Source organism: Electrona antarctica (assembly GCF_951216825.1).
Source record: "Electrona antarctica genome assembly, chromosome: 9".
In the NCBI taxonomy this organism is placed as follows: domain Eukaryota; kingdom Metazoa; phylum Chordata; class Actinopteri; order Myctophiformes; family Myctophidae; genus Electrona; species Electrona antarctica.
The window spans coordinates 15,524,022-15,539,392 of NC_136790.1; the positions used below are offsets into that span (position 1 = coordinate 15,524,022).

The following is a 15,371-nucleotide window of genomic DNA, read 5'->3' on the forward strand; positions in this document are numbered from 1 at the left end:
GGGGTCCGCAGCCAAATACAGATAATTCTGGGGGTCCTTGACATGAAAAAGGTTGAGACCACTGACATAGAAGACATTTTTTTAGAATCGGCCTCAGGTCTAGTTCTGTGATTTTTACTTTTTCTGTTTTGTATACTGTGTCTATGGAGTTAACTTTACTCTAATAGACCCCACATGTGTGGTTAGAATATATTACTCTAATAGACCCCCAGGTGTGGCCAGGTGGGTGGTGCTGAGGTGAAAACCAGGTATACTTAATTAACTGGTGGGTGTGGCCACATACAAACATAATTTTAACACTTTATGACTGTACACTTTTTTTTTTTCATTAGTACCTGATGATCATGTTTTAGGGGGTAAAAATCATGGCACTCCATCTTTAAATGAACAACAAACAAATAGTGGAATCATTTCTTGACAGCACATAGTGTAGTGCCATCGTCTGAGTGCTATCGAGTAGCTGTCAGCATCGCCAGGGCAAATCTGATGACGCATTGTGAAAAGGGCTTGTTTTTAGCTCGAGAATAGATCCGTGTTGCACCAATACACAACACTATAAGTTCAGGGAATATTTGACCTTCACATAGAGATGTCCTATATATCAGGGGTTCTCAACGTTTTTGGCCGGGGACCCCCGGAAATGCTTTGGCAATGTCTCGGGACCCCCGCCCCGCCCCCTCCCGACCCCCAATATAAATTGACTGCTACAATAACCTTAAACCATTTTGGGCGGGAACCCCTTTTGGTGTTTTAAGCATTGTTATAATTTAGCTATTGAAAAATAGCAGATCTACAAGCTCATAGCGCGCCACCGAGTGGCGCGCTACGAGCTTGTAGGTCTGCTATTTTTTAAATAATTTGGGGACCCCCTAAAATAATTTGGCGACCCCCCGAGGGGTCGCGACCCACGGGTTGAGAACCCCTGCTATATATAAATCTGAAAAGAGGAAATCTTTAGCATGTAAGACAATGAACACGCAAGAAGAAAAGAGGAAAAGGTGTTCAATCACATGTAAAATGATAAACTTATGCATGAGACACTGGACACATTTGGTTGAATTTGAGTTGAGTTACATTAACCTTTTACTTAAATCAGGGGTTCTCAAACGGTGGGTTTGGGTATTTTGGGGGTCCCCAAATATTTAAAAAAAAAAAAATGCAACTGAATGGCTGGAAAATGGAAATTAAGAGTTTACATATAGTACATGCATACACCTTCCCTAATGATTATATCTGGTTTCAGTATTTATTTATGGTGTATTGTCTCTATTATTAATGTTATTGTAGCAGTCAATTTATATTGGGGTACTCGGGAGTGGGCGGGGCGGGGGTCCCGAGACGTTGCCAAAGCATTTCCGGGGGTCACCGGCCAAAAACGTTGAGAACCCCTGACTTAAATGATACCTTTATTCCATTCCTAAAAAAGTGTCTTAAGAGGTGTGAAGAAGGGGTGGGGGCGGAGGGAGGGTGATGGGGGGGGGGGGGGGGGGGTCTCGAGGGGAGAGAGGGAGAGAGAAATCCCCTGACACAAATGACCTCTAGAGAAACAGAATGCATGATGGGAAGTGAGCGTACCTACATGTCGCTGTGCATAAACGTGTGCAGTGGAGTGTGAGAGAGTCCCAGCTGTGTCCCCTGTCTGTCCAGGGACCACAGCATGGCTCCCAGGGACCCTTAACTTCCTCCAGGCCCCTGAGGAGGTGGAGGAGGAGGCAGGGGCAAACAGACAGCCAGTATACGACCACGGGCTCATCAGATGCATGGACACAAAACATCACTTTGCCATAATGAATAAATCATTACTGGAGCCAGGCAGCAACTGAATTGGCCACTATACCTGTATGTACGCCAAAAGATTTTGAGTTTCCACAGGCACGGAGACGGAGTCTGATTACTTATACTTGCTCGCTGTCGTGCTCGCTGTCGTGCACCGTAAATATAGCAGGCGTTTAATGTGTTGCCCTGCCACACATTTGCGTGCTTGTATAGAATCCGCCACTCACCAAGAATAAATCAGGCATTGCTTGTGTTTCCCCTAGTTGTAAATACTCTTGTTCAGATGCTGTTGTTGCAGCTTGATATGTTACAGTCAGGTCTCCTGCCAAACGGCCAGGTATGAATTCTGAGTCTTTCATGAAATGTTAAAGCAAACTAAATCGCACGCACTGAGCCATGAATAACACATTTGATTGCAATATGAAATATTGAGGATATCCTCGCTGTCCCCCGAGGGAAGGGGCTCTGCTCGGATGCCAGGGCTGGCCATCTCATCTCGACAGCAAACAGAGCTGATTAAACAGCCCACTGCCGATGTGAAACATTCCCCGCACCCCTGTGAAAACACTGTTGTTGGGTGACATATTTGGGGGTGACAAATATCAGTAATCTTTACAACAGCATCCTGTCAACATAATGAGTTTTTCCTCTCTCTCTCTCTCTCTCTCTCTCTCTCTCTCTCTCTCTCTCTCTAAATACAAAAAAGAAGGGAGGAAAAAAAGCAATGTGCTATTGACTTGTCCATGTGATTTCATGTCAGCTACTTTGCAGCCTCACAACTAGCTCTGGTCCATAGCCTCCTGCACTTTGCACTGCCGTTGCATTGAGGCTATGCGACCGTTCTATTTCCTGGCTCGCATGAAATGCGGACCAACCTCTCCTCTGTTAGGAAAATAAAAAGAACATTTCACCTACTCACCAATACAAAGGCGGGTTGTGTCATTAGAAAGCCTACTTTCCTTAGTGGACACTCTCTGAGCCCCACACCACAAGTATAAAATGTACTTTTTGGCCAGAAAGGGATTTTTTTTCACCGGTGGAATTTTTTCTCTCTATGAGGGTTCTCTCTTGGCAATAATAATAGTGGAGTAACTAAAAGTATTTTTTTTCCCGGCGGAAAACAAATCCCTTTCTGGCCAAAAAGTAAATTTTATACTTGTATTTTACGTTGTCTCACCTGTTCAGCGGTGTATCCCTGTCAGTGGTGGAAGAAGCAGGCTATACTCACAGTTTGTACTTAAGTAAAAGTAGCCAATACCACAATGTAGAAATACTCTGATACAAGTAAAACTACCCGTATTCAAAATGTACTCGGAATAAAAGTACAAAAGTATTGGCATCAAAAAAATAGTACAACAAGTACAACATTTGCCTCTGAGGTGTAGTGGAGTAGAAGTAAAAGTACTGAAAATTGGAAATACTGTAGTAAAGTTAAAAACAAATCACACCTGTGTGAAGTGAGGGGTGCTAATATATTAAAGTCTAACTCATGTTGATTAGGTGATGTAATGGTGATGTAAAACAAACGGTGCAAGCACAAACATTAAACACCATTAACAATAAAGAGACAATATGACGTAAATGACACCTTATGACGTAAGTTTATCCCTTCATTGTCAATGGCGTTTTCAAAACAAACAAGACCAACATTAAATCTGTGTATAGGAGGGGCTAGTGCCCCTCAAAAATACCTTAAAAAAAAGTACAGTACTTGAGTAAATGTATTACACCACTGATCTCTGTTACGGCTTTGTCATCCTTTATTGATTAACATCCTTCCAATCATCAGTGCTATCATCCTCACACCTGCCTGGACAGTTGAATGAAGAAACGACCTGTGCCTTTGAAGCATGGGGCAACAACCAATAAAGCAATCAAGCAGTGGCGTGCACAGACATTTAGAGGGGCAGGTGCTCAAGTTAAAAAAGGGCACCTTGTGCAGCGCGTGGAACCGGCCGGTTGCCTTAATCCATTTTGGGCGGGAACCACTTTTGGTGTTAGCATTATGTTATGCTTTAGCTATTGAAAAATAGCAGATCTACAAGCTCATAGCGCGCCACCGAGTGGCGCGCTATGAGCTTGTAGGTCTGCTATTTTTTATTTTTTTTCCCTTTTTTTTCAAAAGGGCACATTGCCAAAAGGGCAGGGGGTGCTCTAGCACCCCCTAGTGTCTATCTGTGCACGCCACTGCAATCAAGCAGTATATGGTAGCAGTGGCAGATATTGTCAACATAGTGTGAGCTCAGGCCTCATTCACACGTATCAAACACTGATCAAGCAAATGTTTGGTAGTTTTTTTGTTTTTTTAGGCCACCACACAATGCTTTTCCAATGGGAGTCACATGGTTTGACCAAACATTTTTGTTTGATGAGGGGGGAGGGGCAGAACACCACCAGCAATCAAACACAAATGTTTGGTCAAACCATGTGACTCCCATTGGAAAAGCATTGTGGTGGCCTAAAAAAAACGACCAAACATTTGCTTGATCAGTGTCTGATACGTGTGAATGCGGTGAGTTAGATTTGGGATGCCATAACTTCTTATTAGGATAAATAATTAAAAGAGCGAGCAATGCTTGGTAAATTAGGTTAATGTTGGAGGAAACAAAGCAACAGGTTCCCTACGTAGCTCCTCGCCATGCCCTTATTAACATTTTATAAAATCCCTTCCTTCCTCTACACAACAGCGAGTGTGAGTCTGGAAAGCCCAAGGACTCCAAATATACAGTACAAAGCTCGACAATAAACATATAACACAAAGCACAATGAAATGACCATATGCAGTATGCACACAGTGGCCGTTTTGCTCTTACATCATACAATAAAAGGAAGTATCCCCTATGAAGTTCTTAAGGAATAATGCAATTTTGAAGATATGCACAATATACAGCAGTGGCAGGTATAGGACCATGGTCGCCATGCTCCACACGTGCGTACCCTGTCCTACACAACCCTTTTCATCTGAAGGAGTCTTTTCTGCAAAGGCAGATTTCTTGCCTTTCTGCTCTTCCTAAGCAACATCTTGTTGAATTATTAAAACCACTTAACGGCTCATTCTTATGCAGTATATACTGTCCTCTCATCTTTAGTTCTATTCACAACTATTTCTGATTTAAGAACAGAATGTGTGTGTGTGTGTTGCCCCATGTGTGTGTGTGTGGCCCCATGTGTGCCTGCCTGGCGTTGCTGAGGTCATAAAGGGCACACGAAACCTTTATACCTTCACATCTTACCCTGTCTCCAGGCGCCGTGAAGAAATGTCACACTCAAGGTATTGTTTCTTTCTTTTGGATCTCAGTCCCAATCCAATAACTGACACGTGGCGTGACAGGGCACAGGGCATGCAGTGCGACAGGGTGTATGATATCGCAAAAGGGATAAAATCAAGTGAAAAGGGGGGAGAGAGAGAGAGAGAGAGAGAGACGTACGTTTTCTCCCTGCATCTCCGCTGACTATAAGATCACAGGGCCCTGCATGAGCGCAGACGCTGATTAGCTCTCATCCACTCCTTGGTTTCTGCTGAACACCCACGGACCCCCCCAACAACAGACTGTTCCACCCCTCCCATTCACAGAGGCCAAAGGGCTACAGAATAGATGCCTCAAGACCTCAACCACCAGATCCTCAAGACCTCAACCACCAGATCCTCAAGACCTCAACCACCAGATCCTCAAGACCTCAACCACCAGATCCTCAAGACCTCAACCACCAGATCCTCAAGACCTCAACCACCAGATCCTCAAGACCTCAACCACCAGATCCTCAAGACCTCAACCACCAGATCCTCAAGACCTCAACCACCAGATCCTCAAGACCTCAACCACCAGATCCTCAAGACCTCAACCACCAGATCCTCAAGACCTCAACCACCAGATCCTCAAGACCTCAACCACCAGATCTTCAAGACCTCAACCACCAGATCCTCAAGACCTCAACCACCAGATCCTCAAGACCTCAACCACCAGATCCTCAAGACCTCAACCACCAGATCCTCAAGACCTCAACCACCAGATCCTCAAGACCTCAACCACCAGATCCTCAAGACCTCAACCACCAGATCCTCAAGACCTCAACCACCAGATCCTCAAGACCTCAACCACCAGATCCTCAAGACCTCAACCACCAGATCCTCAAGACCTCAACCACCAGATCTTCAAGACCTCAACCACCAGATCCTCAAGACCTCAACCACCAGATCCTCAAGACCTCAACCACCAGATCCTCAAGACCTCAACCACCAGATCCTCAAGACCTCAACCACCAGATCCTCAAGACCTCAACCACCAGATCCTCAAGACCTCAACCACCAGATCCTCAAGACCTCAACCACCAGATCCTCAAGACCTCAACCACCAGATCCAGAAACAGCTTCTTCCCCTCAGTCATTATTCTCTTGAACTCTTTAACCAAATGATAATCTGCCCCCCCCCCCCCCCCCCAGGACAATATGAACTCCTACTGACTGTACATAAACTGTATTTTTCTTACTGTTTTTACTCTTGCCAATACTAACAACTTTTGCATTATGATTACCCTCTTGTATTGCATTTGGATTAATGCCAACAGATTAATTTCGTTGTACACTTGTGTCCAATGACAAAATAAAATTCCATCCATCCATCCATCCATCCATCCATCCACCCAGCGCTTGGGCGACAGACGACCGGTCAGCAAAAGACCAAACAATGACAATACGAGTTCATGCTGCGACCGGGTTGGTTTATACCCGGCTCCAGCCTGGTAGAGAGATAAATTTACAATAATAAGCTTGCATAAAACAACAATGTGTCCACTCAACTGCCCAATAGTCGGTGCCAACCTCATGTTAATACCATCATTAGCATTCAAAGGAATAGCAGAAACCTGCTGTGCCTAAATGGGACGGTTGGAAAATGCACCTGCCACCCATCATCATGCGATACTGGGTTATAGAGTGAGCAAAAACAAAACGGGGGTGTATCTGAAAAATAAAACACCGTCCTGGTGGCACATATATCAAGGTGTGCGGGCGGATTCAATGAAAGAAGGCTTGGCAATATTGACTACCAGTCAAATAAACAGATAATTTACACCTCTCTTGGATGCTGCTTCGGGGGCCACACAATCCTTAACTGATCGCTTCCTTCTTTACTTTATACCTGATTTAGCTTATTTTCTGTATTAAACATCACACCCACGTGAAGTGAGGGGTGCTCTTATCATCGTACATCATCCATTCATTGTCAATGGGACAATGTGTAGGACGAAAACAGACGATTTGCTCGTCTACATATTATGACGTAAATTATCCATTCATTGTCAATGGGAATTAAATGTTTGTGTAGGATGAAAATAGCCGATTTGCTCGAATGGTCATATGTAGACGACGTATACATATGACGTAAATTCTCCATTCAATGTCAATGGGAATTTAATGTTTGTGTAAGATGAAAATCTACACTAATAGCTGAATAAAAATCACACCCGTGTGAAATGAGGGCGCTCTTGTCATCGTGTTATGTTAGCGGACATTAGACATTGCTACATAAGGTACATAAGGTGGTCCCTTATTGGCCAAGCGCTCTCACCAACATGTGATTGGTTAGCCGATTTGCTCGCGTTTAATGTTTTGATGTTTAATTTACGTCATATTTAGCGGAATTATCAGCTCTTATTATCATACATCATCATGCATCATCTCATACTGGCCAATCAGAATGCCTGTTGCCTGTGATTGGTTAGTTGATTTTCTCATTTACATATGACGTATAAATATTCCCTTGTGTTGTAATGTTTTGATGTTTAATTTACGTCATATTTAGCCGAATTCTAACGTCATTTCTCCATTCATTGTCAATGGCAAATATTGAGACGTGTGGGGACAAAAGCTGTTTATAGAAGGGGCTAGCGCCCCTCAAAAAGAAAGAAAACCAGTGGAGTAAATTAATAACTGCTCCACACGTTCACTCAGAGAAAAACAAACCTTTACCACAAAGATACTACCCCAAGTCCCAACAAACATAAAATATGCCTTTTGTTCATGAAGGTGGTTGTACTATAGGCTATATCGGGTGAGGTGAGGTGAGTCATCTTTCCATCTCTCTCTCTTGTTGTTCATAACACCACCAGGTGCAGACGACCACCATGTGTATCTCCGTCAGTCTGAGTGGCTCTGTGGTGCTGGGATGCCTCTTTGCCCCCAAGGTCCACGTCATCCTGTTCCAGCCCCAGAAGAACGTCAGCACACTCCGAGTGGCCACCACCCGCTTCAGCGTCAACACTGCCCCCGGCTCCAGCTTCTCTCAAGGTACAACCTATACCGACTAACACAATGTACAGTTGGAGGCCATCGATATTGTCCTTTTCTTTTTGCTGAGGTTTGCGTGATCTGCGCAAAAGGACAGTTAACCCATTTTGGGCGGGAACCCCTTTTGGTGTTTTAAACATTATGTTATAATTTAGCTATTGAAAAATAGCAGATCTACAAGCTCATAGCGCGCCACAGAGTGGCGCGCTACGAGCTTGTAGGTCTGCTATTTTTGAAAAATCGTGAAAATATTTATTTCAGAAAACAGAGGATTTAGAAGGATTTTTTTAAAATTTTGAGGTCAGGCCTAAATGGGTCAAATGATAAGGGACAATATCGGTGGCACCCAACTGTACAACATTTCTGTCGTTATCGTCACCAGTCAGTGGTAGGAAAAGTACTCCGATTTTTGAGGGGCGCTAGGCCCTCCTATGTCCAGCTTTGAGGGTGCATGTAAACACAAACATTGTCAAAGTATCAAAATGTACTTCAAGTACCAACATTAGAAAGTACTCATTGGATGTCCTGTTTCAAGTTTTTTTTCCAATGTTTTCTTTCTTCTGAAAATAGCAGCTCTATAGAGGGTATGCGTGTGACATCATCATCAAACCCGGAAGTTATGCAGGAATGCCTACTGAGTGGCAAAAAACTATTTTCTGGCCTTGAAACGCATGCATCCAAACAGAAAAGTCCTGTCTGATTGCATTAAACAACGTTAAACAATGTTAAACTCACTTTGCATGTTGCTTTGCCACTCGATGTGCCATTCACTTTAAGCATGCGCATACCCTCTATTGAAATGCGACGCATTGTGAGCTTGTAGATGGGCTATTTTCAAATGGCCGAAATGTGTAGGCCTATAGAAAATACTCAAGTAAAGTACAAATAGCCTACCCCAAAAGAAACCAACCAAAAAAACCTACAGTAGGCCTACTTAGGAAAATGTACTTGGTTACTTTCCCCCACTGATCGTCACATTACGTCCACGTACTGTGTGGGGATGTTCAATAGGTCAGTGGTTCCCAAACCTTTTCATGTCAAGGACCCCCAAATTGACACTAATTAGCCTGCGGACCGTCTAAAACCGTCTCGACCCTTTGGTGTGGTTAGGGCTTAACACTGCCGACATTAGGAATTCAGTTTCCACTCACACCACATAAAATGTATATTCCTAAAAGTATTATTATTGGGTTTTTTTGCGGCTTTCACCTTTATTTTATATTTTTTATAGAGGGACAGACAGTAGGCTGACAGGAAATGGGGGAGAGAGACGGGGGAGTGACATGCAGTAAGGGCCGTCAGGATCGGGAGTCGAGCCCGCGGCACACTGCCAGACTCGGCCTACCGGCCAAGGTGCCTGGACCGCTGAGCCACGGCCCAGGCCTAAAAGTATTATTGAGTATCTTTGTATTTTGCTTGTCTTTTGCAGCGTCAGCCTCAGTTGTTCCGACAGTGTGCAACGGACGAGAAGTGGTGGATTCCACGACGTCCTCCTTGTGAAGATCAGAAGGGTTCCTAGTCTCCAGTTCCTCTGCCAAGCATTGTAAACAGAGTTATTCTGCATAATTAATCACTAGTCCAGAATCAGGTGTTTCTGATTATTAAAAGAGGTCACGCAGAAGGTCATCCTGATTGTGTTGTCCTCTATAAGTGCTGTGAGTACAAAATGTCCTGATTCTTTGTCTTCTTTGACTAGTAGCGAGTTTGAAAAGAAATGCCAATGACGTTCCATCTAGCCCATTTTTTTATTAAAGATTCTACTTGCGAACATGGAGTAAATTATAGTAAATCTGTTAAATGTAATATATACAGGATGTTTTTAATGTAGATTTGGTGAACCAGTTTGTGCTTTCTTGTAATTTATGTAAATAAAGAAAATGTGATTTTTATTAATATTAAAATGAGCGGGCTTATTGACTATTCTGTCAAGTACCTTAGTGGACTATGTGGAACTCATAGTAAATATTTAAGTGATCAGCTACACTGTTAAATACTTGCACACACTAGTAATCAAAGTAAACACAAATCTGATTTTCAACCACAATATCCATGCTGATGTTATTTCAAACTGTTTAACACTTATTTTTAGAAGCCTTTTGTGGATCAGGAAAGCTGTTGATTGTAAGTAACATGACTAAATTGTTACTTTATACAATTAAGAAAATACATCATAAATACATACTGAAAAGATAGAATCATTAAGGAAGGTTTATGCATGTACTATGTAAACTCTTAAATTCCATTTTCCAGTTGCAAAAAGTAAATAAAAAATAATCTGGGGACCCCCCCAAAATAATTTGGCAACCCCCCGAGGGGTCGTGACACCCATGTTGAGAACCCCTGTGCTAGACGCTGGAGTAAACAATTTATTCCTAATATTAAACATCTTAGTGGACAGTATTAGTTTTGTGCAATGAGAGACAATGAAGTAGTCCCAAATATTAAACATCTGCTAATACTGGATGAAATTCACCAAAGCTGTCCCAAATATGTCCAAATGTGACCTAACGCTGCCATCTTCTGGCCAATGTGTGGTCTTATTCTACAAGAAATCATCAGTACTTAGCTCTGTGACAGTGGTGGGTACAGTACGTGACATTTTCAGAAGGGAGCTTGATTACAGGGTCAATGGTTAAAAATTAAATCATTCGACTAGCCGAAGTCTGTTTCATCTCCACCCTCAAGAATTACCGGTAGAGTCTTCCTCTACTGCCAAAACTCCTCAATTGTATGAATTTGTATCGCAACAATGTGGCTGTTGTGAATACTCAAATACTCCCCACATGGAAGGTTTATTTTTGTCTTTTAACTTCATGAGATGGCTACTTTAACTACTATCTCAGATATGCTCCACCTACAACAGCAAGGCTCTGTATAGGTTGGTCAAACCAAAACAGCGCAGGACGTCAGCAGGACATCAGCACACCAGACTGAGCTTCCAGCCATGTAAGGACCTGTAGGTAGCCTACTTGAACTTCACCTTGCAATATTACACAGTTGAGAGTAGACACAATATTCCTATAAGAAAGACTTAGGAATATGACTCTGTCACTGTCACAATGGCCTTATATAATAAAGTAACATAGCTGAATTTGATAAAGTCATTTCCTCTTTCTCCCAACTGTGACATCATACATTGGCATAAACGATATAGAGTAGGGTAATTCAATATTACCCTTTATTAGCCAGAACTAAGGCACATTCTCATTGAGAGGAATCAATCACTCAGTTATAATTAGACCAGGGGCCGAGCCAGATTTTGGTACCATTTTGGTGACCGTAATGTTTTTTGAGTGATGCAAAGTTGCAAACCACTCCAACAACCAGCTTTGTCTGTATGTACCTGTGTATGTGTGTATGTGTGTACCTGTACGTGGCCCCACGCATGGTGAGCATGGTTGCTATGGTTAGTGTGTGACGTCACTGCACCACTCAGTTCACACGGGTGTGATTTTTATTTTATTTTTTGTATTGTGTAGTGTGATATCATAACAGGCCAGCTCCATATTATATGGACCATGGGCAGGGAGGGGCCCCGTCCAGAGGCCCTTTTGTGGCGGTTCTGGATAACCGTGGGTCTGACCGACTCTACACCGGGCACTGCACTCCCAGTGGGGGTGTCGAATTTGAAGACGGTGGGGCAAACAGATTACAACCGTACACAGACAGACAGAGACGTGGTTCATTTATAGTTAGATAAGGCCAGGGAAGGTGTGCGGGCAGCCCCGGTTGAAAACAAAATAAAAAAGATCACACTTGTGTGAAGTGAGGGACGCTCTTATCATACATCATCATACATCACATTCCGTGCTCAGCCAATCAAATCATCAAAAGTAATTCCGGCCAATCACTTTTAGCGTCTTCACCCTTCTGCCCTCACTTATATCTTCAATATGCATTTAGTTACTACTTTTCTAGCTATCTGGTGTTCTGGTGGTTTGTTTTCCATGGCTGTCAGTTCCCACCTGACGTTGTGCGGGAGTCCTGACTGCTCCAGACCGTTGTGAATAACCGCCAGCTTGCACAAGGTCTTGAGACTAGGATTCAGGTCTAAGATGAACAGGTGTTCATTATCAAAGAAGATGACACGATCTCCCACCATGCAACAGCACGGTGGGAGATTCTGGGACGGGCAGTTTCCGAGGGTCTGAACCTCCTTCCAGGAGAAGCCCTCTGGGTTGAATTTCCACATGTGGTTCCATATCCCTAACATATAATTTGAATAACTTGAATCAAATGTGTACAGCTCTTCATTGTGGACAATGGCTGAATGATGTCTTGGAAGCTTGGAAGCAGAAGTAGAGCTCAACCAGTGGTTCGTCTCCGGGTCAAATACTCTGAGGTTGTTGTCCTGGCGCCTCTCGCCCCAAAATACAAACATCTTTGTCCCGATTATGGTGGCAGAGTGGTGCCACCATAGTGGTGGACCTGGTGGAGTTCCGGTAGTGTCAATTAGAGACCAGACCATTGTAGTGGTGTCCAACTTGTGCAGGCCATTATTGTATCCAGTCAGCCGTCTGTGTCCTCCATAGATAAACATGACCTTCCCCAAGGCACAGGCACAGTAGTGTGCTTGCTTCATTTCTGGAACGGCCCCTGAAGTCCTGGGCTCGAACCATCTGCGGTTGTCGACATCTAACGCATAAAGCATGTCGCGGCGCAAATCCAATAAATAGATGACATCTTCTACCAGGACAGCTTTGAAGCACCAGTTCCCGGAATAATCCTTATTCACGATAGATCCTCTCCCGGTTGCCAACCTATTCCAGCTCAAAGACGCTGTGTTTAAGACGTAAACGACAATCTGGTTCCACCTATTGCACACAAAGGAATACACGTTGTCCCCCACCGCCACAGCAACGTTTTGATCACTGTATCCATATTGAACCGCGTTCAGGTGAACAGTCCACCGGAACATCTCTCTTGGTTGAATCTCTCTGTAAAGGAATTTAAGTCATCGCACACGTTATCGTTTATATCGGTGCAGCTAGTGGCACAAACATCAGGCAAAGGTCGGCCAATCCGTGAAGCCGGTATAGGTCGGGTTGGACAGTCAGTGAAGCCGGTATAGGTCGGGTTGGACAGTCAGTGAAGCCGGTATAGGTCGGGTTGGACAGTCAGTGAAGCCGGTATAGGTCGGGTTGGACAGTCAGTGAAGCCGGTATAGGTCGGGTTGGACAGTCAGTGAAGCCGGTATAGGTCGGGTTGGACAGTCAGTGAAGCCGGTATAGGTCGGGTTGGACAGTCAGTGAAGCCGGTCTAGGTCGGGTTGGACAGTCAGTGAAGCCGGTATAGGTCGGGTTGGACAGTCAGTGAAGCCGGTATAGGTCGGGTTGGACAGTCAGTGAAGCCGGTATAGGTCGGGTTGGACAGTCAGTGAAGCCGGTATAGGTCGGGTTGGACAGTCAGTGAAGCCGGTATAGGTCGGGTTGGACAGTCAGTGAAGCCGGTATAGGTCGGTCGGGTTGGACAGTCAGTGAAGCCGGTATAGGTCGGGTTGGACAGTCAGTGAAGCCGGTATAGGTCGGTCGGGTTGGACAGTCAGTGAAGCCGGTATAGGTCGGGTTGGACAGTCAGTGAAGCCGGTATAGGTCGGGTTGGACAGTCCCTCAAAGGTCGGCCAACCCATCTTTCCTCTACTCTCCACCCCCCTTCTTCCATTCCATAGACATATAAAGGTAGACGCCTCTTTCCAGAGATTCCTTGCGAAGCGGAAGCACGACGCGTGTCACTTGAGTGGCAGCGTCACGTAGCGTCGCGTGCCTTCCACACTTCCGGCACACTTCCGCACCCAGAGTGTAAATTGTTCCGCCCATAGACATATATAAAGGTTCCGCCCTCCCGTTGACACACATGGCTCCGACGAACTGCAGCGGCCAATGGAGGCATCTATTTCTTATCATCATACATCATATTTCATAATGCTTTAAATAGCATGTGACATGTCAAACTAGGGGGTTTTCACATTCTGAATCCATTCCAAGCATTACTTTTGCACGAAAAACACTCCTTGGCCTACATTCAGCCATAGCCACTTGCCCAAATGTGCCCAAATGTGATCTCACACCTCATCACAGAGAGTTGGGCCGTGAAGTTCAAAATGAGGAGAGTAAGAGAAGGTATGACGACAAAAGGAAAAATGGTATGTCTAGCCCAGAATGTAAATACAGAAGAAAGATACATGTTTGGAATGAGAGCAGTGACCCAAAAGTGATCCACATGCGGTATAGGAACTAGTTAGGTTCATAACCGGACAAGTGGGGTAATCAGATCAATGAGACTTAAGAGAGAGTAACAAGGAGTGGACAGTAATCATAGAATGTAGGTCAAAACAGCAGAGGGATGATGTGAGGACTTGAGTAAGATAATTTGGTTCCGACCTAAATGAAAGCCAAGGAAGAAGGAATGTAGTAAAGTATAAGCTATACGAGGCCAGACAAATGAAATGACACGACTCAGAGAAGAGAAGAAGGAGTTTAGTAAATCAGTACTGTATGTACAACATTTGATGAGTTTTAGATTAGATTAGATTAGATTAGAAAATTGTTTTGCTCAGGTCAATGCATACATTCAGGACAATGCATAACTACACAAATACAATAAAACACCCAGCAAAGCACCAGTAAAACAATTCTAAATTGGAAAAGCTATTTAAAAGAAAGCAAAGTCTCACTCCACACAATGAAACACTCATAATGTGTGTGGCACTGCCCTTTGCCTTTTTGAATTTAGAGGCGCCATATCTCCTACCCGAGGGCATAACCTTGAAGCAGGTGCTGAGGTTATGAGTTGGGTCTCTCACGATCTTTCATGCTTTCTTCACTTCCTGCTTTCTTTGTATCAGCTGTGTTTGCTGACCTTTTATAGTTGTCTCAGCTGGACAAAGGACTGAACCACTCACCCTGTCTAAATACATCTCTGGGTCAATCATGACACCAAGGTGTCCGGGGCTTATTTCTTTTTTTCTTACTTTTTGGAAGGGCCCCGAGATTTGAAGTGAGATTGTCAACTATTTGTGTGTTGGGGCAGGAGGGGTCAATATAATGACTTCAGATTTTGATTCATTTTTAAGTAAGTGTGGAAGTGTGGTGGGATATATGGGAAGAATGCAAGAGAAGGCAGTGTGAACAGCAATAACCTGCCGCAACTATCAAGAAAACCAGCATGCCGGAGCAACGCGAGAGTTAAGGAAGACAATGTGAAAAGGATCAGGAAAGAAGAGAATGTCGTATTTGCGGAAGCAGTGAGGTGACTGGAGGGGAATGCACGCACGCACGCACGCACGCACGCACGCACGCACGCACGCACG

The 15,371-nt window shown here is 44.1% G+C and overlaps 1 protein-coding gene across 2 annotated transcripts in view; it reads left to right on the top strand.

The window, feature by feature from the left end:
- The window catches only part of grm2a (glutamate receptor, metabotropic 2a), a 48,098-nt gene extending 38,207 nt beyond the window's left edge, over positions 1-9,891 (top strand). For both annotated transcript variants that reach the window (XM_079510070.1, XM_079510071.1), the window contains exons 5-6: positions 7,885-8,062; positions 9,492-9,891. In XM_079510070.1, the coding sequence (XP_079366196.1) occupies positions 7,885-8,062; positions 9,492-9,562 (249 nt within the window). In that variant the 3' untranslated portion in view covers positions 9,563-9,891. The remainder of the gene's footprint in view (positions 1-7,884; positions 8,063-9,491) is intronic.
- The last annotated feature ends 5,480 nt before the right edge of the window (positions 9,892-15,371 follow it).